Source organism: Condylura cristata, unplaced genomic scaffold, assembly GCF_000260355.1.
Source record: "Condylura cristata isolate star-nosed mole 26May11 unplaced genomic scaffold, ConCri1.0 scaffold00018, whole genome shotgun sequence".
In the NCBI taxonomy this organism is placed as follows: Eukaryota; Metazoa; Chordata; class Mammalia; order Eulipotyphla; family Talpidae; genus Condylura; species Condylura cristata.
In genome coordinates this window covers 42064999-42088049 of record NW_004567119.1, presented here as the reverse complement: position 1 = coordinate 42088049, position 23051 = coordinate 42064999, and the positions used below count along the sequence as shown (strand labels likewise).

At 47.6% G+C, this 23051-nt stretch overlaps 1 protein-coding gene across 1 annotated transcript; it reads right to left on the bottom strand.

Moving 5' to 3' along the window:
• Nucleotides 1–11703: 11703 nt before the first annotated feature.
• IL19 (interleukin 19) lies at nt 11704–21198 on the bottom strand. The gene is made up of 6 exons (XM_012726805.1): nt 20950–21198; nt 18327–18473; nt 18117–18182; nt 15604–15756; nt 14302–14373; nt 11704–12441 (listed from the first exon to the last, which is right to left on the bottom strand). Exons 2-6 carry the CDS (start codon nt 18468–18470, stop codon nt 12346–12348), a joined length of 531 nt encoding a protein of 176 aa, XP_012582259.1. The 5' UTR covers nt 18471–18473; nt 20950–21198; the 3' UTR covers nt 11704–12345.
• Between the last annotated feature and the right edge of the window lie 1853 nt (nt 21199–23051).

The window sequence follows — 23051 nt, the reverse complement described above, 5'->3', positions numbered from 1 at the left end:
CCTGTCCGAGACGGTAGCCACGTCACAGTTGCTGCATCTGGGCTGCCTACCCAGTTGCGTCACTTTGCAGGGAAACCCACAGCCCTCGGGGATCTTCTGGAAGAAAATCCTGACTCGCTGGATAAACAAGAAGAAGCCTGTTCTCCTGCCAGGCCCACTGTGCTGGGTGCTTTGGCCCCCCCTTAGCTCCTTCTGGCGCTCCTGGGTCTCCTGCTGGGTGGGAGGAGCAAACCAACTGACTCTACCAGGGCATGTTTCGGTTCCCTATCCTCAAAGCTGGCAGGGATGACGTCACTCCTCTTTCCTGCATTTTTCCCATCATTCACTGTTAAGCCAGCTAGACTTAACTTTTCCTCTGACATAACTAGGTTTCCAAGGTTGGCTAACTCCTCCTGTCCCATGTCTGGAAAGTAGGGGCTTCTCTAAAGCCTTTCCTGAACACAGAATCAGGAAGAACAATCCAACCATAAATTTTGAATTAGTGGTTTCCTTACCAAGGAATATTCTCAATTATTTTTCCATTTGATTCCATGCACAAGCACGCAGATGGCTCCTGCACCCAGGAACAGAGCTGCATGACCCCCAGGCATAAGATGGGGACAGCCGGGGGCTCTTGGAATCTCTCGTGGAAACTCAGAGCCTCACAGGGGAACAAACCCTTCCATTCAGGAGTTAATCCAGGAGAAGGCAAATAGGACTAAAACACATCTTTTCTTTTCACCTCTGATCAAACCTGAGTGTTTTCTTGGTTACCAAAGGGGTTAGGGGAGAGGGTGGAGGCAGATGAAGGATGGGTGCCTGTGTTTTGGTGGACAGGAGAAAAAAAGAAAGAAATCATGAGGAAAGACATAAAAAATGACAGTGTAAGTCTGTATTCCTGCTGCTCATCAAAAACAGGTTTAGTAACTGTTCAGCTTTCTTTGGACTAAAGCACTGTTGAAAAATATCTTTAAAAATTAGCATTTTCTGAAGCTTCCATATGACCCAGCAATCCCACTCCTAGGTATCTACCCAAAAGACACAAAAACACTGATTCAAAAAGACACCTGCACCTCCATGTTTATTGCTGCTTTATTTACAATAGGAAAGACATGGAATCAACCCAAAGGCCCAAAATTAGATGACTGGGTTAAAAAGATGTGGTGCAGCTCTTGGCCTGGTGGTTTGTGGCTGCTCGTTTTGGCTCTCAATTGACTTTCAGCGTGCTGGTAGGGTCAAGGTCAGCAGAGCTGGTGGGACATTCTGGTTGACTTGTAGTTCTCTCCCTTTTTCCCTGGGTTATTGTTCCTTTACCTTTCTCCTTATGAACAGATCCATTGTTTGACCTTTTTGAGTGTGTCCATAATACGATTGAATCATGGGCGCGCGGATGAGGACCTGCAGACGGGTGACCCAGTTCACATTGGGGTGCCCTGTAACACTAGGACTACAATCCCATAGGTCATCACCACCAAAGGGAGGATTGCTGGGAACTGAAGGTAGAGTTAAGCAGCCAGGCTTGCTGTACAACCAGGCATGTGGGCCTTTGCGGTGGGGGGTGGTCCTTGGTTTTTACCAGCTTTCAGTGTGCTATTGGGGTTCCAGTTCAACAGAAGGATGCATTCACCAACTTACCTCCCTCACTTTTCCCCTCACTTATTCATTTCTTTTTCCCCCTTTTTTGTAAATAAACCCTTTATTACCCTTTTTGTGGGTGCCTGCAGTTGAGTCTCAGAGTAAGTCCCTTTTAAGCACACAGATGAGGACCCATAGTCAGGCAACCCATTTCCCATTGGGGTTGTCCTGTAACACGATCACTACCTCTACTGCGACCAGCCTAGTCACAGATGGTCCCAGTGGTCTAGAGGGACTTCCCTCTTCCTCTCTTTACCTCCCTGCTCTCCAGCCAGCATCCAGGAATGTGGGTACTTTGGTGTGGATTTCACAAACCTCCTCCTCAATGCCATCCATGCCTGCCTCTGTGGTAGACGAAGAAGCCACATGGCTGAGACTGCCCTGTGTGGCTTGAGCCTGCCCCATGTGGCTTTCTCACATCCCCATTCCTGGCGTCCATCCCCTACCTCACACAGCAAAGACACAACCCCAACCCTCCCAAGTCTTCTGTGGGGTATCTTCCCATGAAAACCCCCTGGTACCCAATGAAGGGGCACTTTCCTAAGTCAAAGGAACCAAGTTTGCAGCCCCACGTTTGGGTAAAGAAAATCTTTTCAAAGCGCCTATAAATTACAAGCCACATGCAAGTTTAAACTTATGATAACAAGTTTTAAAGGGTGCCTGTAGAAACAAACGTGGGGATCCCAATTTTGTCAAAGCTATTTTCTAAGTGTTGATAGTTTCACATGGGTTTCCCCCCCCCCCACTCAAAAGTCTCCAGAGCCTTTTTAATTTGTTTTGGTCTTCTTTCTCAAAGGCAGGAAACTCATTCCCACCTGAGGGCTCTTGGCCTCTGTTCTTTCATGTGCCTTCGAGAACATTCCTCCCCTAGAATTTCCAGCTGTTCATTCTGTTCCCTCACCATCTTCCCACCTTCCCCTCCATGCCACCTGGTGTGATTTTTCTCCTGGCATTTTCTCTGGTCTCTAGCCTCTGTAACTTACTGTCCAGCATACTGAGAGTCAGTATGATGGAAGCAAAGATAAGCCTCTCCAGTTACTATGATCAGGACCTAACACACAGCAAGTGTTTGGCAAACTTTTAAATACAGAAGGGGCAACGATTTGTATTCAGTTTGGGCCAAGGAGAACCCCTGAGGGAATAAATCAAAGAGCAAAGGAATGTGGACTCATGGCCTGCCAGGCCTGCACTCCTTCTGGTCCTTTACAGTTCAACAACAGCATTACTCAGTTACTTTAAATCTTCTTCAATCTGGGGGTGAGCACATCCCCCACAAAGCAAGGAACAGCCTCAGCAGGGCTCGCAATGACACAGCATGGCTCACCACCCACTCCCAGCCTGGGAATCCAGCCACCCCTACACCCCAGGCTCCTAGTGCCTGGTAAAATCCTCAGTAAACGCTCCAAGGACCACCATGATGCCACCCTGCTGCCCCCAGCTAGTGCTTGAGCACCTACAATGTACCAGATACCGAACTCCAAATCTCAGGCTCCACAACATGGAGACCATCCACACCCTTTACATTTCATCTGACATCCACCCCCCATTTTCTTTCCATTGTTTTATAACCTATATAATCTTTCCCTGTGTGGAATGAAATGATGTCTATTTTTCAAAGGTATAATCAGGGACTTTGACCTGTATCTTCAGGTTAAAAGTCTGATGTGTTGCCAACTGAGGTATCCATGCCCTTTATAGTTCAATACACAGGTTAAAAATTAAGCTTCCCAATTAAAAGATTTTTTAATGACTCTCCTTTCTGCCCATCTGATTCCCACTGCTCTGCAATGCCAATGCATGCCCCACATCGTCCACAGAAATCATCATCATCCCAGCCCCACAGAGCCTCCGCAGCATGCTCAAGCTCTGAATCTTTCAGAGGGTCCCACTGTGCAATGCTCTCAGTTCTCCTCACACACTCCACCTACATCCCCATCCCCACACACTTACTGAGCACCTTAAATGCTGAGCAGCATCTTGGGTGATGGATATCAGCCTCAATAACCTCAAGAGGTTACAGTCTGCCAGGCAATTTGCAAGAGAAGCACAAAGACCATAGAGCACAGGATCAGATTTAAAGGCAGTAGCTACCTCAGACACAGAGGGCCCAGATTGGTCAGTCCTAGAAGGCTTCAGGAGAAGGTGGAGATCAGACCCAAGGATAAGTAAGAACTAGGCTGACGGCCACGCGTGGAGGTGTGCAGCGGTGAGAATGAACATGTGCCCCCCACATTGAGAAGGTCATTTGAGCATGGAAAGAAGGTATATCCATTAATCACATTTAGATTTCTGAGGGGCAATTTAGGGCCTCCTTGAGGTGTTAATTCTAAGCACTATCACTGCTGTGGCCTGAGTTCGATTCCCAGCCAGGGAGGTGACCCATACCTCTCCTGGCTGCCCGCTGCTGCCCTCAAAAGTATATTTCAGTAGATTCACCTGTTCTGCTCCTCAATTTGTCTCTGATGAATCCTCTTATCCCTGCTCCTCTGGCTTGTACCCCAGTTCTTCTACACAAAAATTAAATGTAAAAAAGGTCAACTTATATACAGGGGTCCTTATATTCAGGTGTACAATTTATGTACAGCTGGTGAACAGGATCTCAGGTCAAGGAGTTGCAGGGCACCCCAGTGTGAGCTGGGTTGCCTGTCTGTGGTTCCTCACCTGTGCGCTTGGGATTCAACTGTACTGCAGACACACACTAAAAGGGTCAATGATGGGTTTATTTACAGGGGGGGAAAGAAAAGGAACAAACCAGGGAGAGAGAGAGATACAGGTTGATACAGGTTGACTGGAGCATCTTACCAATTCTGATGACTTGGAACCCCAATAGCTCACTGGAAGCTGATCAAGAGCCAAAGGACCAGCTGCTGACCACAAGACCAAGGTAGAGAGAGAGACCAGCCGCAAACCACCAGGCCAAGAAACCCCCGTAGCCCACATGTCCGGTTTTATCCCAACCTGGCTGCTCAAAAAAAAAAAAAAAAAAAGATGTGGTGCATATACACAGTGGAATATTACTTGGCAATCAATCATGCCTTTTGCAGCAACATGGATGGAGCTAAAAAGGATAATGCTTAGTGAAATTAGCCAGAAAGAAAAAGAAAAATACCAGATGGTTTCACTCATAGCAGGAGCATAAAGGACCAGGGGGAAAAAACAATAATAATGAACAACAATATCAAAGACATTTTATGGGGAATGGGATCAAAATTGGGGGGGAGGCGGGGAAGGAAGGAGAGAGAGGGAGAGAGGGAGGGGCCTACCTGGTGGCGCAACAGGTTAAAGCATAGCACTAAGAAGCTAAAGCCACTTCAGCATGAATTCCATCCCCACCTCGGAGGTGACCCACATGGCACAGCAGACCTCTCCTGACCCTCCCGCTGCTCCCCTCGTGTGTACTTCGTTGATCTGCCTGTTCTGCTCCCCACTCTGCCTCTGGTAAAACCTCTCACCGCCCCTCCACCTCTGGCCTGTACCCCAGTTCTGTATGAATAAATAAATAAATCTTAAAAAAAAGCGGGGGGGGGTGGGAAGTGCGCTGGACTATAGCGATGGCAGAAGGGTGAATTGGTGATGGGAAGTCCATGGGGATCACAATTGAGATGAAAAAAGGCACAAAATGATGTAAAAATAAACTATTATGTTATTTAAAAAAATAGCATTTTCTTCCATTATGCGTGTAAAAAACAATACTACAAGATTATGTGCCTGTTTCCCAGCACAGATAGAAATCGCAGATATGAGGCCCTCCTTGGTGGTGAAGTGGGTTAAAGGACAGCACTATGAAGCTAAAGCCACTTCAGCAGGAGCTCGATTCCTGGGCAGGGAGGTGACCCACATGGCGTGGCAGACCTCTTCTGACCCACCCACTACTCCCCTCTGCAGTGTACTTCATCAATCTGCCTGCAATGCTCCCCACTCTGTCTCTGGTGAATCCTCTCACTGCCCCTGCACCTCTGGCCTATACCCCAGTTCTGTACACATAAATAAATAAATCTTTTTTAAAAAATTGCAAATATCTTGACTCACACCACTGTTGTTTCAGACACCTCCAAGTACCAGTTCTATTCATCACTCCAGAGAAATGCCTGCTGGCTGAAGGTCTTCTGCTCCCTCTAGGTAATTTATGCATTAATAGAGGCTCTCCCATGGCAAAGATTGCCATGTCCACATCATCTCCAGCCATTCCTGCAGCCGCCCCTGGGGCCACCTAGTTCACATACTCATGTAACTCACGTGAAGAGCTTGTACTCTTCCTGGACTAGGTGTGAGATATTTGGGAGACCTTGGGGAAGTGAGGAAAAAGAGGGGAATCAGTGCATGGAAGGCTCTTTCCTTCTCAGGGTTGCTGGCCTGAAAGAGCTGAACACCCCTGCCCCAGAGGGAAGACACACACTAATGCGCCTGCCAGAACCGACACACCTTCATCATCACGGGGGACTGAGCACTTCCGCTGAGCAGGGCCCCAGGTCAGCAAACACCCAGAGGGTTGACCTTTGAGCTTTACCGACAGGCAGTTAAGAACGGTGAGATGACTGCTAGGGGCAAAATGAAAACCAAAGCCAGAGCGATCAGGTGGGGGAAACTGACACCTTGTTATGAAAGAAAATCAAGGGGAGGATAAGAGAAAGCCGAAGGACAACGCTACACGCGTTCTCCATGTGGTTGCTGTGGCCCAGGGCATTCACGCACGCACATGTTCTTTCAAGAAATTTGCTGAGTGCAGCCAGTACATGCACAAAGTAGCTCAGTCTGGAGATAGGAGATGACTTGATGGTCTCTGACTTGTCAAGATCTAGAAAACGTTCTGTAGCTAGGAAACAACGAGTACACGGGCTGGGCGACAGGGGGCTTGTGGCAAAGCGGAAGAAACAAGCACTGACTGCTTTCTGCCTGGGGCATGGGGGCGCTGTTCTTGGGCCCAGGGGGAGATAAAACAGAGACTGCTGGGACACGGGCTCTCTTGGTGCTGGCAGAGATTACTGTGTGCCAGGCACTGAGTATTCAAAAGAAGGTGAGTTCATTTGATCCATTAGCGAGCCTATGAGAGCGGTATAATTTTATTCTCTTCCAAATGAGGAAATGCGGCTAGTTTTCTTAGAATGTTTAGGAAAGAAAGGCATCCAGGCAGGGAGTCAGCTTCCCTGCTACCAAGTCTGGAGTCTGACCTTCTCCTGGGCCCCGGTGCCTGTTCAAGCTTCTTGCCTCTTTCCACAGCACTCAAATCTTCACCGATAGTGCTTCGCCGGACAGAAGTCTGAGGCTGGGCTCATCTGGACATCTGCCAGTAACAGAACTGGCAGTATAGACTATTCCTAGAATGCTGTTGAGCTCATGATAACTTTTGCCCTCTCTCAAGCTCCTTAGCCTAACTTGATATGCTCAGCTCTGAAACAGCTCCAGGATGATCATGTCTGCCATTCACATCAGGCATTCATCGGCAGCTGTGTGCATGGTATTGAAGCAGGGCAGAATGCCTGGACTCCAGAGAGCAGCCAGAAGCCTAAAAGCCAAACCCAGGGCAATAACTATGCAACGGGGCTAGAGTCGATCAGAGCTGACCACACCCAGTCACTGTGTGGGCTCTCACCCACCTGCACAACTGCAGAGACTTCAGGCTCCAGGAGCAACAATGGAGTTTAGTTTACACACAGGGGAAACAAAGGATACACTGTAGCCTCAAGTGGCAGCTGTCCACCCCAGAGAGTGTCCACCTGATTTTCAGATGTACGCAGTGTTGTCCCCCTGTTGACAGAGCTGGACAGCACTGGCCGGTGGTGATGGTCACTACTGGTCACCCAGAGGCAGTGTTAGATCACCTCAAAGGCTTTGAGGGCCTTTAGTGCTCCCTTCAGGTGATGTCAGAGACGGGACCAGAGGCTTCTGAACCTTCCTCGCAGGTCGATTATGGTCCTTCTTACTTCAGAAGCCAGGACAGAGTCTTCTTCTTCCTTCAGAGGCTGGAATGGATCCCCTTCTTCCTTCAGCGGCTGGAACAGTGTCTTCCTAGCTCCCTCTGGCCCTGCTTGAAATCCTCTGGCTTCACCACATACAAGTCTGACTGGGACTGATTTTTCTTCTTTTTTTTTTTTCTTTTTTTTCAAATATTTATTTATTTATTCATACAGAACTGGGGTACAGGCCAGAGATGTGGAGGGTGTGAGGCTTCACCAGAGACAGAGTGGGGAGCAGAACAGGCAGATCGACGAAGTACACTGCTGAGGGGAGCAGCGGGCGGGCCAGGAGAGGTCTGCCTCGCCATATGGATCTCCTCCGGGACAGGCGGGGATCGAACTCATGCAGAAGTGGCTGAAGCCTCTTTCCCGCTGTGCCACAGGGAGGGCCCGGGACTGATTTTTCAATCCTAGAGTTGATTGGACCATTAAGTGCCAATCAGCTATAGCTCACACTCTATTATTCCATTCTACCATCCCTGTACTACATATAAAAGAGAGGCTGTTGGGCTCCAAAGAGTCACAGCTAGAGCAGGCCTGTGATGGAACAGCAGGGTAGACCAGCACTGCCACTTCTGTAGCTCCTGGCCCGATGGGTTCCAGTTTCAGTTTGTATGTACCAAGGACTGTGCTAAGCATGAGTGATGCAAGGTTGGGACAAAGCTTGAAGCAGGGCCCTCTAAATTACTAGGCCCAGTCTCCCTGAGGGACATCAGGTGCAGTGCACCTCCCACTGAGTTCTCTGGAGCCCTGCAGTCCAGGAGCCTGCCCTGGCCTCATGCAAGTCATTCTTGGCAAGGGCCAGGCTTTTTTCCCTTTTATGTCAGGCTCCAGGATATACTGAAGAACGGACCGATGTCATTGGAGCTTGACTAGCAACAATCAAACAGGTGGGATTGGAGCACCCCCTTCTTTTTTGGCAGTCATGAAAATCTACAGTTATCCACCATGGCAGTTATGTAAATATAGGATCGTGAAACTCCCAGTGCTGATTGGAGCTCCCATGGGTGCCAATCAACTAAAAGGACCAATCAGCTTCAAAAGGTGGGCACCTTGGAGAGTATTTAAGCCAGGTTCCCAACAACTTGAAGAGGGGCATATGTGCTGAGGGAAGATGGACAGAGACTTGAAGACTTGTGTGAAGTTTGGAGGAAAACTTGAAGAGGATCTGAAGAAGCAGTGGGAGGAGCAGTCAGACTCATCCAGAAGTCTTCATGGAGCTGTAACGCTGAGCCCTGTCCTCGCAGACTCGATCTCCAATTCTCCGACACCACCGGCCCTGTGCTATGAGGTAGCTCTAGAAGAGCTGTGTGCTGTTGCTTCATGCCCAGTGTCTCTGAGAGCTGCGACACTGGTCCTGTCCCGACACATTGGCACCGCCTAGTTCTGTTGCCTTTGGTATTGTCTGGCCAGGGCTTCGGTGCTGTCAGGCCTGGTTTGGATCACTGTCGCTGATTTCTGTGGTGCCACCTCTGCTGAGAATATCAACCCTTCGTGACTTGAGACCTTTGTGTCTTGACACCTTCATGACATTTGAACCATTATTACAGCCTCTGGCCTCACCTCAGACTCTTCTTTTTCCCAGTTTTTCTCTCTCCTTTTTAAATATACCTTGTAATAGTTCAACCCTGAGCCAGAGTGATCTTGCAGTTAAGTGCACAAGTGGGAATCACAAAGAGTGAACAGTTCCCCACCCCTTGGCACTGTGATTTGACCTGTATTTGCACTGTACTTCAACGCTGTCTCCAGTCAAGAGATGAGTCCTGCACAGGGATGAATGCTGGCTAGAGAAAGGACAGCGCTCAGGCAAGCTGCAGAAATGCCATCTGGAAACTGGTTGGTCACACAGCAACTGCCAGCACACATGTCACCTGGGAGCCTCCTGGGCCCATAGACCTAGAGCAAAATATAGCTGGCCTGGGCCAGTATCCTTTGTCTTGCATGCTAGTTTACACAAGTGAGAAAAAGGTTTGCCATCATTTTTAATGAGCACCTACAATACATCTACCAGATATCTCTATTATAAATGCTATCTTGATCCCTAATGCAAATTCGATGAGACAGATATCTTCCCTATGAACAGATGAGAAAGCTGAGGCTCTGGTTAAATAAATTGCCCAAGATGACACAGTAGTTGGCAGGACCAGGATTTCATACAAAAGCTTGTCCTCATTTCCATTCAGCCAAACTTCTGGGTAGTCAATCCACAGTTCTCTCAGCTGCTCTGAGCAAGTGTGGCTGCCAGGGCTTTGCCCCAGAAGATGGAAGGCAAGTTGGCATCCTCCCGGCGAAGGCCAGGCTCTTGGAGGACCAGGAACACACTGTGCCACATGCAGGAGTCTGTTTCTTTGCTCAGTGTTGGGTTTGGGCCCCTTTCTGTGTGTCTGGGTTTAATGATGTGTGCTGCTGGCATCCACTATAGTAACCTGAGCCCTGGTTACAGGTTTGGTCAGAACAGAGTGAACCCCTCCCCCACACACCGCAAGGGGAGAAAGTACTGAGTCATCTGGACTGGTGGTCTCTTTGTCACGTGACCTTGCACAAGTCTGTCCAGCCCCTTGAACCTCAGGTGCCTTCCTGATCACATGGGGATAAAAGAGGATTCTGACTTCTTCAGCCTCCTCCGACACTTGAGTGAAATCCCACAGGTAAGGGCCTGCCACCTGCCTGCCTCTCCTTGGGCCTTAGCGGTTGAAGTGCCTACTAAGGATTGTAGAAAATGCAGAAGGTATGGTTGTGGAGAGCGCTTTACACTTGGTCCCACAGGAAGTGGTGCTCAAGCATCACATTGTGAAAAACAACTTGGTTGACACAAGCACTATGCTGAGTCCCCAGTGGACTTTTTTCAATTCTGGAAGAAGATAAAGGAATGAGACAAGTGAAGCAGTCAAAGTGACGTAAGCAAGCAAGAGGTATGGGAGACAGCGAGCTCCTCTCCTTCAGCAATTTCCTCCCCTCCTGTTCTATCTCCTCCTCTTCTACTATGCCTGCAACCACTGATAGTGCAACTGGTGGCTGAAGCTGGAAACTGTTACAGGTGGTGCCCCCTGGAGGGGGTTGTTGGCAAAAGTAGAGCGCCCCAAGAAAAAATGCTAAAAGTGGGGTGGAGCAATTGATCAGTAATATAAGGGACTAAAAAACAGGCCACAGTAGTGTGACTGTTTGTCAGGTTGTTCGGCCACTACAGCTGTGGCGTTGAGGGGCACCTGTCTGATGCTGTGCTGAGGCATTTGGCAGCTCAAGGAGAGTCTCTTGTTGCGTCTTCTGCTGTGTTTGTGAGTCAGATCCTGGCCTATAGTTTGGCTGTTGCGTGTTTACAGTGGCAGGAAGACATTTTTAGACTTGTGGATGCCATTTTAACGGCCTTTGTATAGGACTGGAAAATACTGGACGTGGCTTTGGGTAAACAAAATGGCCATTATGGCTTCAGTAACTTGTTTTTTCCCTGGTGTGTTAAATAATCTCTTTTTGTTGTTCCCTAAGCCTGAGTAGTCTTGCAATTGTGCATACAGGAGAAGAGCTCAGTAACCAGTGCACTATTTGGACAGTATCCTTGGCCTAGGACAATATCCTTGCTGCTCTATGCCCAGTATGCCACTTTCAGCATGACTGTGGGTCCAGGCTTTACAGCAGGACACTCCGAGTTTGAATCCCAGTTCCACAACTAACTGCATGACCTTTGTTTGGGTGTTCTGTTGAATCTCACTAAGCATCAGACTTATTCTCAATAACATTTCCCTTAAAGGATTATTGTGAGGACTAAAGGGGAAGGTGTAAGTTTTCACCTGAGTGCTTGTACATAAAGAGTGTCCAATATGTGTATGTCATTGATAATTTCATTCTGATACTAGTTTGTCTATATTAGACATCTGGCTCTGTTGGTTATGAGCTGTGTGACTTCAGTTACATTACTGAACCTCTCTGTTTTTCTTCCTTCTCTATATTGCGAGCATTCAATAAGGTGGACGTTTTCATTTTATTTCATTTCCAATACTTTTCTCAGCCCCTCTCAAATTCTAGTCCCTTCCACGTCCCTTAGGTTAAGACCCCTTTTGCTTCTAGCAGTCTATATTTATGATTTTGTGGCTGACACTCCCTGACACTACCTGAATCAGAACACACTTCCACATATTGGTACAGGAGAGAATTTATTTCGAAAAATCGGTCAGTACAATGTGTACTACAGAACATCGCTCAGCTCACATCACAGACATGGGATAAACAACTTCACAATAAATTAGGGGACCTGTGACCTTCAGGAGGGCTGCCTTTAGGCAGTCATGTTTTATCATAAATACTACAAGGAGTTTTCTGGCTACTTTCAAATGGGATCAGACAGCCTGGGACCAGCCAGTAGGACATTTGCTGCAGGATATGATCAGCTCACATCTAGATTTTTCACTATAATGCCTCAGCACAGGGACCAGAATTATAAATCAGTGGAGGGTTCTGAACAATAAAACTCATTTGCTATAAAATTGAGGCTACCGGAGGGGAAGAAAGTGGTGGAGAGCAGTGTGGACGGAGCCTGATGGACTATACATCGGAGGACAGTGGGTGTGTTGGTAGTGGGCAGTGGTGTGTTAGCAAACATCGGAGGGGTATGATGCTGTACTTCTAAATCCTATACAATGCTGTAAACCAATGTTACCTTTTAAAAAACCTCATTTGCATAAAAGTGAGGTCTTCCCATTCCCTCCTCCCCTTCGATGTTAGCTGACTCCCCTGGAAGCCTCATGGGGGGGAGGTCATTCCTGGACAATGAGGCTCCTGGTCATTAGACAGTGGCAGATTCTTGATGATTCTTCTTGATCCAGGCTAAAAAGATGTCAAGCTCTCCCAGAGACTTAATGGCAGCTGACTGGACTTCCAGCTAGAATCAATGAAACCGTGATAAGAACCTGCACCTTTAGGCTACATAGTTTTCTAATCACTTCCCCCATGTTCTGGTGCCCAGATGTCCTTTTTACTCAACAAATACATTTACATAGCATTTCAGACTCTGAAGTATCTCCATAATCGGCAATACAAATTGTTTTCCACAAATATGCAATTAGATCATATCAGCAATTTATAAACAAAGTTAGAAATTCTTTATTCCTGGCCCTCCTTTGTGGCACAAAAGGTTGTCTCAGCACTACGAAGCTGGCCACAGCCACTGCAGCATAAATTTGATCCTCGGCCAGGGAGCTGCCCCACATAGCTTAGCAGACCTCTCCTGCTCTGCCTGCTGCAGCCCTCAGCAGTGTATTTCAGTCAATCTGCCTGTTCTGCTCCCCACTCTGTCTCTGGCGAATCTTCTCACCCCCTGCACCTCTGGCCTACACTCCCTCTCTTATATGAATAAATAAATCTTTTTAAAAAAACTTTATTCTTTTGGGCCCGCCATGGTGCGCAGCAGGTTAAAGCACTGCACTAAGAAGCTTAAGCCACTTCCGCATGAGTTCGATTCCCGCCTGCCCCTGAGGTGACCACATGGCGCGGCAGACCTCTCCTGATCCGCCCGCCGCTCCCCTCAGCAGTGTACTTCGTCCATCTGCCTGTTCTGCTCCCAGCTCTCTCTGGTGAATCCTCTCACCACCCCTCCACCTCTGGCCTGTACCCCATTTCTGTATGCATCAATAAATAAATCTTTAAAAAATAAAAAACCTGTTTGTTCCTGGTTTTCACAAAAGAAAACTTGCCCCACCAGCCAGTTCACCATACTTTCTTTCACATCAAATTGATTTATTATGTCTGTTCTCCCAGAAATACTCAGTCTCAGTGGTGTGACACAGCGGTAGCAAGAGACTGTTTCCCCACTTTATGTACTAGGCACTGACAGCCCTAAGGACGAACCCCACTGTCATGCAGAGCTATCAGCAGAGCTGGAAATACCAAATCTCCTGACTTAGTCACCTCTTCCTCAGCATTCTGGGAGACACTAAGACCCAAAAGCATGTCCCAAGGGTCATCTGGCATGATGTCTAGTCCTGCCTGCATACTTATTTGCAGTATAAACCTGCATTGCTTCTGTCCCCTCGTTTATCAAACACAGATAATGGCTCAGGGCATTATTGCAATGAATGAATGTATTAATATTGTGTGCTTAGAGCCACTGGTTCAGAGTAAAAATGATTCAACTCAGCCATGGAAGATAAAAATGTCCTGTAGAATGTCTCAACAAAGAAGCAGGGCTCAGAACAGACTCTGGCCTCTTTGTCATTATTTAGCATGGGCAGCATTTGAGTGTGGTTGAAATGCAGAATCTCAGGCCTCTTCCCAAGCTACTGAGCCAGAATCTTCATGTAAAAGAATCTCGAGCACCTGCTTCTGCCTCTGCCTCTGTACCACAATGCCTTCCCCAGCCGCAGCCATGCGAGAGGCTCCCTCCTCCTCAACACACTGACTGTCGATGATGGTCACTGGCGGAGACACCTCCAGGCCAACTCATTTCATGCATCACAGCTTAAAATCCCCTGAGGATTTTGGCTTCCATCATAAACAGTATTTTTTTTTTTCCTTAAATTTTAAACATTGAGGGGTTAGGACATGGTAGACGATAAGGGGGTAAGTAAGTTAAAGAAATTAGCAAATGAGGTGAGACAATGTGTTCTTTGCAGTCACATGGGAACTGGGGTGCCTGCATCCCACGGACTGGTGAAGCGAATGGACAACTTTGGGGAGAAGAGGCTCAAAGCTTGGCACACTGTCTGTCAGGCCCCTACTTCCGCCCCGTCCTCCCTGCTCTCACCTGGTTATAGTTGTCATGGACCATACTGGTTGCATTGGCAGCTTCCTGTCTGCAGTGGCACAGCGTCTGCTCCTGGTGTGCAAAGGGAAAGTGCACACGTTAGAGGAATTCCCAGCCCCCCTCGTTTGCTGCCCCCCCCCAAGACAGACATTTCTGCTTCCTCCAAGGAGACAGTCAGCTGAGCAAACTCTGGGGGGGCAGAGTCTATTTATAGACTCCCCCTGCTCTTAGGAGTGTGAGGGATCAGGAAAAGAAAGAATTGTAAGAAAGTAAAACAAAAACCAACAAACAACTGTAAAGCAGAGACATTCTACGGGGGAGAAGACGGAAAGAGGATCAAAACTGGGGTGGGAAGAGCACACAGGACTACAGTGATGGCACATGGGTGAAATGGTGGGAAACCCACGGGGATTATAACCGAGATGCAAAAATGTACAAAATGAAGAATGATGTAAATATATATATGTGTGTGTGTATAAACTTTTAAAAAGTTTAATAGTAAAATAATTAAATAAGTAAAGGTTTTTAAAGGCAAAAAAAAAAATCAACTTCCCCTGCTCCTGACCAGTGTCTGCTTTCTCTGGGTGGACAGTCCGCCAGAAAGAAAGGGGCACGGGCACCAAGCCTGCCTTGTCACCGCTGTGAATGCAGCAGCCCGCAAGATGGGCACTGGGTGAGTGTTTGTTGGGCTAAGTGAACCTGCTGGGTGCCTCATCTTAATGTAAACGGGACAGAGGCCTCTTCTAACTACCTGAGAATTCAAGGCAGAGAGAGGTAAAATCAGGTAGGTGCCACAAAGTCACAGGAAATCATTGGCAGGGATGGGGCTAGAAGCCAGGATTTTTCCTATTCTTTGTTGGTCTGTGGTTTAGTTTCGTTTCTAATGTGTTTCTTTTTCATGGATCATGATAAATTGATAGGCAACCCACAGGTTACAGCAGAGAAGCACCAAAGGTTAATCCTTTTGGAAACCTCAAAAGATGAGAAACAAAGAAACTAGGGAGATGTTAATGATGTGCTTGGCATCCTTGGCACGCCTCTCTTCTCTCACTGCGTAAGGGATATTTTGACATAAGTGACCACCCCAGACAGATTATTGTTGAGGAACCCCAAGTCTAATGAGGTAGCAACAGGGAGGAAGGCTTAGAGGAGTGCCCACTGCAAGAGAGTTTTGAGCATTCCTGCAGGGAATTTCCTGTGGGCCCAGGAGCCATCCCAAAGGCCTATGAGGGCCAGAATGTTCTGGGCTTTTCCGGAGGCAGACAAGAAACAGATGTTTGAAATCCTGACCCAGTGACTCACACATTGTTTCAGAGTCTTCTGCATGTAGAGGAAGGAGTTGGCAATGCTGCTGATTTTTCTCAAGATTTTGGGGTTCAGCTCTCGATGGTCTTTGAACACCCGGTCCACATAAAATGCCAGGAGGTTCTTGGTCACACAGCATACATCCAAGGGCTACAGACACAAATTACACAAATGTCATCTCAGAGACCAAAGCCGTCTTCTCAAGTAGAGGCAGCAGGAATCTGAGTGTCCATCTCCCCTTACCACACCTGAGCACCAAAGCTGTGGAGAGGATTGCAGCCCGCCTCCCTTCTATAGGACCAGGAGATGTGGCAGCAAGGGCTGGAGCCCAGTCACAGACCAGAACTCTCTACAGCGTCACAATGAAAGATGATATGTCATTGCTAACTGATGCTTAAACCTTCGAGGAATCAGGCAACTCCCTTTTGAAAGGACGGACGTCTGAGCTTTCTTGAAAAGTATTTACTTACATTATGCTGCTGCCTGCCTCACTGTAATGTCCTCTGTCCATCAACACGTATTTAGTCAATGGCCATGGCATGCCAGATGTGCACAGGACGTCTGTTCCTGTAATAGCACTGTTTATCCCAGCCAAACCGCTCACTCTTGCCCAGGGATCACTGATGGGACTGAGTTGTGCCAAAATGGAGAATGGCAGCCGTGACTCTGGGTCCATCGGGCAGGCCCAAGCTGGCTAAACACAGATGTCCCTGACAGGAACATTCCCAGGCCACAGCTCAGAGCAGCTGGCCAGCCTAGTTTCCTTCCAGCCATCCACAACAGCCCTGAGAGGGAGAGCGCTGCACAGCACGTGGACAGCCCAGGCTAGGGACCAGGGGACCACACAGGCCATCTTCATGCACATTGGAGTAGCGAAAGCATCCTTCACCCTACCAACAGGCAGATCTTCCTAGTTGGCAACTCTACACACACAAAAGCCTACTTCTTCCACTTCTGCTGAGTCCCTCAATTAAAAAGCAAAAGAGTGCACACCTTTGCTTATCAAGGATGGAGGGAGGGAAGAATCTCCACTTCTCTATACTATATCAGCTATTTCTAGACCTCGGTAGACAAAGATCTGGAAAGACAAGCATGAGACTTGGAGATCTATTCCTGGCTGGACCATTAACTAGTCAGTCTCCCTCCCAAGGTCATTTGAAAATAATAGTTTGGGAAAAGGTGCACTTTCTGGTCCCTTCTAGTTGTGATATCCTGAATCTCTTAGACAATCAGTGGGAATAATTCAGTAACTGGCTAAGTTTGCTTATCACAAAGAAACCAAGCAGAATTACTAGCTACAAAAATTATCTCTAACAGACAAGAAGTAACTCAATGCAGATAGACCTTGCAATCTAGCACACAAATACTGGAAACTAATTAGATCTTCTCGAATGCTTCTAAATACTGGAAGAGCTCACTTTCAAAGGCAGGTACTGCCTGTGGCTCCTTCTGTAAACTGAATTATCACCTCCTAAGTCAACTGTCTGGTAATTCACTTATCTCAACCCTTGTCTAGACATTAGGCCGATCTCTTCATGGTTTTTTAAAATAATATAATAGTTATTTTTACATCATGGCTTTGTACATTTTTTTTTGTACATTTTAAAGACCATCACCCATCTATCTTTCTTTTTGTAAAAATGATTTATTTTTATTTATGCATACAAGAGTTGGGGTATAAGCCAGAGGTGCAGGGGTGGGGGGCTTGGGGAGGTGTTGAGAGGATTCACTAGAGACAGAGTGGGGAGCAGAACAGGCTGAAATACACTGCTGAGGGGAGAAGCGAGGTGAGACAGGAGAGGTCTGCTGCACCACATGGGTCAGCTCCTGGTCAGGGATTTATTTCATCTCGCAGTGGCTGCCAGTAGTTTGATAACGCTGAGACTTTCACCCCTGTGCCGACAGGGAGGCCCACCAGCCTACCTTTCTAAAAGACTTTGTGGTCATATAAGTCTTTGCCCAGAATCCTGCAGAGACTCTATTGCCTGTTTTTAACACTCAGGCTCGGCCTGGCTTTTAACGTCATCGATAAAATGATTTTAAGACATATTTTAGTACACTTAAAATGTATTTTTTGGTAAAAACGTATTTCCCCCCACACACACATACCTGTATGTCCCTCACACCACAGATCCTATTGCCTCAAACACACACACACTGATCTCATGCCCCATGTTCCCCGTGTCCTTTCCTCCTTTTTAGCCACCAACCCACAGCTACGCAGCTTTGAAATCACAGCTTATTTTCTCAATTCCTCTCTGAAACCTTCCAGAACCAGCCTAAGTCACAGGCAAGGTTCACTTTAGCATGTGCACCCCCAACCACCCCGTAGGTAAGTAACCCTTCTTTAATCTCTTCCAGAGGTTTCCCAGTCCCTGTTCTCACACATTAACGGACAAATAAGGTGCATTCAGAGGACGGTGGACATTAGGAAAGAAGGATAGAGAGACTCTCTGAGCCCAGGGCCACTTTGTGTATTAAAAATAACAAGAGCAGACAAGGTCCAGTACCTGAATACTGTGCAGGGTGTCCGATGTGACCAGGATAGTGACATTCTGCAAGGTGTCCTTGGCTTGCTGTGGAGGGACACATGAGAACAGACCCAGTTAGTGCTCTGTGCACTCTTGAGAGCGCAAGACAGTGAGAAGGAACTGGCTCTTCAAGTTAGATGCCAGATGGCCACGGCCCTGGCTTAAACCTTCAGCAAAGTCTATACTCACAATGTCTCTCTTGATGTCTCGGAAGCTCTCCTCTATGTGGTGCACGTCTGTGGACACCAGACATCGCCTGAGACTCCGGGCGCATGCCAAGCTCAGGAAGAGTGCTGTGCCCAAGAGACAGAGGCAAACACGCGGCGCCATCATGTCCTGCAAAATGGAGTGGCGGGTCGTGGCTCAGCCAAGAGTAGGGAGCAATGGAGGAGACCCTGACTGAGTTCCCCTTTGGCCTTTGCAGGGAGGGCCAGTGAGCAACCAAAGCTCATGATTGCAGCCTGTGGAGTCAGAGCAACGTCTCCTCCTCTGGTTTTCTTGAATCAATTAAATGTGAGCCTCCCTCCAGCCCTCTGGCGGTTCCGGAGTCCCAGAGAGCAGGAGCAGCGCTATCTCAATCCCCGGGGATATTTGTGTGGCTACCACTCTACCATGGCTCAGCACAATCTATGCGAGGAAGAGCATTGTTTTTAATCAATTAAATAGGAAAAATAAAGTTGGTGATGTGCCCTAGGAATTAGGCAACAGATCTAAAAAATCTATCAGATGGTGTGTCTGAAAAAGTCAAAGCACATTTGGAGTGTTGCTTGCCCCCAAGCCAGGCACACTCCTTTTGTAATAAAGCCCCAGCATGGATCTGCTTAAAATCATTTGCTTGATGCCAACTATGAAGATCATGCCTTCCCGAAAAGATGGGCAAAGGAGATGGAAAATATCCCCTGATAACCACTGTGAAGAGAGAGGTGCTAAGCAGAAGGCAAGTTGGAGGCTTCCGGACCCCAAAGCTGGGGTGAAGGGCATGCTCACACCAGCCATCCCCAGGCAGGCGGAGTGGGGACCCTTTGCTGCCTCCTGTTACCCGCTGCCCCTCCTGTCTCTACCTTTTTCCATTTTTCAATTTTAAATGTTATCATGTGATACATATTGAAAAAAACACACACACAAGCACTTAGCTTATTCAGTGTCTTTCTGCAAGTTTCACAAGCAGAACTTAGCCTCAATGATAAGTTTATGGCATATGTGGCAAGCCAGGCCTGTACCCAGCATCCTCTCTGATGCCCATCAAGCACTCCCACTCCAGCTGTGTGCTGGGCAGGCAGGAGGCGGCGGGAGACACAGCAGGCCAGGCGAGGGGCCACGGCGCAACTTCCTACAGACCTGAGAGCTGCAAACACAAGCTTGTGAAAGTATGAACCAGAACTGCCCCAGAATTCACCACCACTCTCCAGCTCCTCCTCTGGGTCCCGGGACCTTCTCCCGAAAGTCAAGAGACAGCAAAACCTGTTTAGAAAACCATGTTCTTTCCTCTCTCTTTGACACAGTGTCATTCCCAGCAAGTGAACAGGAGCCTGGAGATGAGGCGGGCATTATGCTAAAGAGCTGATTTCTCTTTGCCCAGTACCCCTCTCTGGCAAAACAAGAAAATACACACTATTGGCAAGAAAAAACAGATCCCACTGATGGAGTTCCCAGACCTCTGTGGTCTTTAAAGACAACTCGGGTGCTTGTAGAAAGCAAATTGACAGGAAGAGCTCAGACATCTGTGGAAGAGAACAGCGGCCCCTAAGCTTGCAGAGGTGATTCCAGACATCCTGGTCTCTTCAGGTAACAGCAGTAGCTAACATTTGTCCTATATGCCACTTGCAAAGCATTCTACATAACTGTCTTCTTTTGAGGTTCTGTTTCTGGCTCAATCTTGCCAAAGAGCGAACTGAGACTTGGAGGAATGATATACCTGGTCCCAGGTGTGTGGTCCTCATGGGACAGAGCAAGATGTGGAGGCAGACAGGCTGACCCTTGACCTCCCTCTTCTTACTCCTGTACCACCCACTTGGCACTTCCCCTCTGGCATCTCAACAGGGGATCCAAGGGACCCTTTCACCTCAGACAGATAGGGACACATTGCTGCCTGGCACCAGTGACCCAGCAGTGCGTCACACATTTTTAAAAGTTACAGTGGCCCTACCTGGTAGTGCAACAGGTTAGAGAGCAGCTCTATGAGTCTATCCACAGCCACTGCAGCATGAGTTCGATCCCCAGCCAGGGAGGTGACCCACATGGTGCAGCAGACCTTTCCTGACCCACCTGCTGCTCCCCTCAGCAGTGTATTTCAATCCATCTGCCTGTTCTGCTCCCCACTCTTTAGTGAGCCATCTCACCCCCACACCTCTTCACTCTTTAGTGAACCATCTCACCCCCACACCTCTAGCCTATATCTCAGTTCTTGTGTGAATAAACAAATAAATCTTAAAAGAAAAATCAAACAGATTGGTGATGGGAAGCCCACGGGGATTACAACTGAGATGGAAAAAGGCACAAAATGATGTAAAAATAAACTATCATAATAATAATGGGGGAAAATCAAACAAATTTTAAAAATAAAAAGAGACAGCAAAGAATTTTTTAAAATTTGATTAGAAAGTGCCCAGTGTCGTTCCTAGAAAAAAAATATTATAGGAAACATTTCCCTTCCCTGTCTTCCTCCCATCTTTCCACAGCCATCTCTTCTTACTAAAATAAGGCCACCAGCTCCAGCTGTGAGGAGCGCCCCTGCCTGCTCTCCAGAACACCCCGCCTGGGCTGGTCCCAGCCATAAGCTGAGGGCCGGCATGGTGATGAGTAAAAACCTCACCTCTCACTGCCGTTCTTCTGCTGCTCCTGTGACTCCTTCCTTGGTGTTCTTTGCCACCAGGAGAGGCCGGTCACTTTTATGCAGGTGGATAAGAGGAAATGGTATGAAATGCTGTGAAGGTTTACTGGGCGGGGTTCACCTTTGGGAGATTGTTTTTCCCCTTGTTTCCTTAGCATCTCATTTCCTTAATTATTTTCTTTCTTCTTTGAGATACAGCTGATTAATCATTATTAAGAAATGTCTTTTTCTTCTGGGTCTTGACATGCAGCTTCTAGGAAAAATAAACTCCAATCACCATGCAAATGAGAATTTCTTGTAATTCTGTGTCCATACAAAAAAGTCCAAGTTAGGTCAGTTTCCCGAGAGCTATGGCAAGCCACCAATTGCACCCTGCAGGCAAACTCAGGAAAGCCCTGACAGCTGTGCCCTGCCAGCAGCCAGCCCGGAGACCATGTGCATGTCCCAGCTCTGGCACATGCCATCCACCCATGTCTCATGTAGCTACTGAGCACCTATCATGAGCCAGGCACTAGTTGAATGTTTTATGTGCTTTATTATATTAGACTTTGTGGGGAACATACTTTCCTCAGGAATACAAGGATTTCTTTGCACAGCATCTGTTCCCTCCTTCATCAGTGCTGAGGCAGATCACAAGACTGGGCCAGAGTGGTTCAGCAGCTGGTGACAGTGGCAGTCCCTGCTCTTGGGCCAGAAGACCCTGTATCTGAATTCCCTTTTTACACCATCTCAGCATCATGGATTCTCCAGTGATTAGGGTTTAGGGTGATGGTGATGAAAAGATAAGGTGTGATGTTTCCTCCCCAAACATGGGTGCCCACTATAAACAGAGCTTGTTTTTGCCAAGTGAAGTAACGTTTGGGGCAGGACACATTGCAAAAGACCCCAGAGTCCTTTGGCAAAAGGTCTGGAGGAGACTGCCCTGCAGCCAGGCTGGAGAGTGGTGGACAGAGCCCTGGTAAAGAAGGAGGAGTGGGGGGGGGGGTGGAGACTTACTATAGGGGTAGGTGCAAAGGGAAGGGACCCCCTGGGACTGGGGGTCTTGTTGTGTAACATCATGGATGAAATGAAAGCAATGGAGTCCAGGGTCACATTGTAGAACTAGACTTAAATCCTCACTCTCCCTCTTTAGGAAGCACTAACCAAGCGATTTAAGGCCTTTCTGAAGGTTCAGGAAAATAGGTAAAATAAACTGTGATAATTTGAATAAAGTAATGGTCTTGATCCATTGTAAGTACTTCCCAAATTAATGTTATTTGGATGCTATGTGCTAGGTACTCAGAAAAGTGGAAGGCAACTTTGTTAGGGTTAATATACATGACCATTCCTTTCAGAAAGGGAGAAATAGCTAGTCTGGAGCCCAGAGAGCTCCCACCTCCTCATCCCTGCTTCCCTGGGAGGTGGGGGTGGTATAAGGGGAGATGGTACTGTTTTTCCAGCATGGCCAGAGCTCCCTGGCTCCTAGTGCACAGAAGGTGGCCCAGCACCACAGGAAGAAGATTGCACAGCTGTCCACACTGATGTCCCTGCAGTCAGCCCTGACCGAATGTTCTGACCCAACTATCATTTCAAGGCAAAGATGTCCTACCTGGAAATTTAGAGGGAAGAGACAGTGTGACGGCTCAAAGCTCCTCTCCAGCATGCAGTGCCCTCATGGCAAGATGCAGCCCTGGAGTTAGCCGGGCAGGCTACCTGCTCCCCACCCACCCCCCAACACACACCAAAAGGAAGCCAGTCAACCTCTGGGCCTGTTATTGCACCTGAAGAAATGGCAGCAATTATTCCTGCAGTTACTAGTACTGCACGTTCATGGCATGAAAACTCGGGGATGATTAAAGGCAAACCCCCAGCACAGTGTATGGCACTTAAGAAGGCACTAGAAAATGATAGCCTTTGTTCTTAGTTTTACAGTCCCCTTTTGAGGTCCTAAACTGGCAGAAAAGAGAAACAATAAGAAATCTCTCTTTCTTGTACCATGCTACTGAACTCATAATATAAATATGAACTATTTATAGATTTAATCCTATAAATTGTAGTCATCATGGTACGAATTATTACTGACATAAAAAGAGTAAATTGAGATG

What these genes read in the sequence shown, in the direction of transcription:
- IL19 (XM_012726805.1), bottom strand. Translation starts at nt 18,470, where the DNA reads ATGATGGCGCCGCGTGTTTGCCTCTGTCTCTTGGGCACAGCACTCTTC. An exon ending in ACACCCTGCACAGTATTCAG is followed by an intron (nt 15,757 to 18,116) that starts GTACTGGACCTT and finishes TTGTGTCTGTAG; the next exon opens with CCCTTGGATGTATGCTGTGT. An exon ending in TCCATGACAACTATAACCAG is followed by an intron (nt 12,442 to 14,301) that starts GTGAGAGCAGGG and finishes CATTGATTCTAG; the next exon opens with CTGGAAGTCCAGTCAGCTGC.